This window comes from Galeopterus variegatus, unplaced genomic scaffold (assembly GCF_000696425.1).
Source record: "Galeopterus variegatus unplaced genomic scaffold, G_variegatus-3.0.2 Scaffold1164, whole genome shotgun sequence".
NCBI classification, from domain to species: domain Eukaryota; kingdom Metazoa; phylum Chordata; class Mammalia; order Dermoptera; family Cynocephalidae; genus Galeopterus; species Galeopterus variegatus.
The window spans coordinates 447902-449847 of NW_007727275.1; the positions used below are offsets into that span (position 1 = coordinate 447902).

At 35.0% G+C, this 1946-nt stretch overlaps 1 protein-coding gene across 1 annotated transcript in view; it reads right to left on the reverse strand.

Moving 5' to 3' along the window:
* The window catches only part of COL21A1 (collagen, type XXI, alpha 1), a 110056-nt gene that overhangs the window by 87820 nt on the left and 20290 nt on the right, over positions 1-1946 (reverse strand). Inside the window, exon 8 of the mRNA XM_008575266.1 lies at positions 1628-1711. Within this exon, the coding sequence (XP_008573488.1) occupies positions 1628-1711 (84 nt within the window). The remainder of the gene's footprint in view (positions 1-1627; positions 1712-1946) is intronic.

Genomic DNA, 1946 nt, shown 5'->3' on the forward strand with positions numbered 1-1946 from the left:
TCCCTAAAAGTTTGATGGCTGGTCAAAAGTCATATGGATAGGGCAAAGTACAACCAGAATCCAGATCTCCTGGCTCCCTGTCCAGGGTTAACCAGTTGCAGACCCCCCAAAAGTTCCCTTTGAACTCTTAGACCCCACCTTGTTTTTTAGAACTTTCTCTAGAGGGGTGTCATGGGCAGCAGACCCCACAGGATGATGATGCCCCCACAGGATTGGAGAAGTGATTGGGGCAGGATGTTTAAAAGTATGGTGACTTGGCCCAAATCCCCAAAGCCTTAAAGAAAACGGAAGGATCTGGTGTTTTACAAGACCTGAAACAGGTGTCTTGTTTGTTCACAGGATCTTTCCAAGAGAAAGCCATAATGCATCCTAATATGAGCCAGACAGTGTTTTAGGCATTTGGGATTCAGCAGTGAATAAACCAGGCAAAAATCTCTGGCCTCATGGATCTTCAGTTCTTGTATGGATGAACAAGAGATAGTCTATGCTAGGGGTCAAAATACAGCACAGTTTCTGAGGCTGGGAAGTCCAAAGTCCATCTGCTGGTGGTGACAGTGATCCAGGGGACTCAACATTGCAAGATTGTAGAAGCAGAAAGATCAGAGAGAGAGCAGACAGCCAAAGAGAGATTTACTTTGAATGAGATATTGAATGTATATTTCTTAAACTGCATCTCTATCTTGACTTTAATAGCTAGGCATGAAAATGGATGGAAAAACATGCACAAAAGATAGAAATAATTAAATTATCTTAGACCCACTAGTCCGAAAACTTAAATTTTTTCAGTCATGGTGATTAAAACACTAATTTAGTCTAAATGAACATTACAATTCATATTTAACAAAAATCATGATCACTTTAAGTAAGAGAGGATCAACACACACAAGCATTATCTTTTTAGCCAAGGAACCATACTCACTTTCAAGTCAGACATTTTTATTTAGGTTAAAGTAAGTCATTCACATTTAATAGCATAGGAAAATATTCAGAACATGTTGTTATGCTAAAAAGTAACTGGTTACAAAATAGAATGCATATCATGGCTCCAATCATATAAAAATGTATATATACATATGTATACAAATAAATATGTAAATATACTGGGAACATGTACAAATATTCTCCAAAAGTCATTACATGATTAAGTGAAATAAATATACATATATGCCTCTAATTTTAGAATTAGACATTAAACTCACCACCTTAAAATCAAGTTAAAAGTTTTTACTTCATTTTTCCATCTGAAAATCATTTCGACAAATTAAGAATTTAGATATTTAGGAATTTAAAGCATATCGTAACAAATGCCCTTTCTTCATTCTTTTTTACCAGGTCATAAAGAGGTATCTTTCTTGAGATCTAGCAACAATATTTGGGGAAAAAACAAAACAAACAAATATGCTACCTTGCTTTAATGTGGGGTAGGGGTATCAGTTTTAGTTTCAAAAGGCAGTTCCAGATTAAAATACACTTGTTTAAAAAAAATCACTAAAACTCAGGTTTTAAACTGTTATAAGGCATTAGACGGAGATTTCGCAAAAGGATTAATGGTGATTAGGAATTTTGTGCATCTGTTCAGCTCTCGTTTATGTGTCTTAACAAAAATAGCATGTTACATATTACTCACTTTGGGGCCTTGTAGTCCTGGTTTTCCTGGAGGACAAATACAAGGAGCTGGAGTTGAGCCTACATCACTGGGACCATTAAGGCACTGCAAAGACAAAAAAGGAAATAAACAACAAACATAGAAAGACATATATACAAGTATATGTACACATATATGTGTATGTGTCTGTGTGTTTGTGTAAAATTGTAAAGATGACTTACAGTCACTTTCCAATTTTATTTCGTTCAATCTAATAAGAAATTCCAAATCACAAAAATCTATGAATACTAACACATTCAACCTACATAAAAATGGGTTCTATTTGTCTAATATACTTACA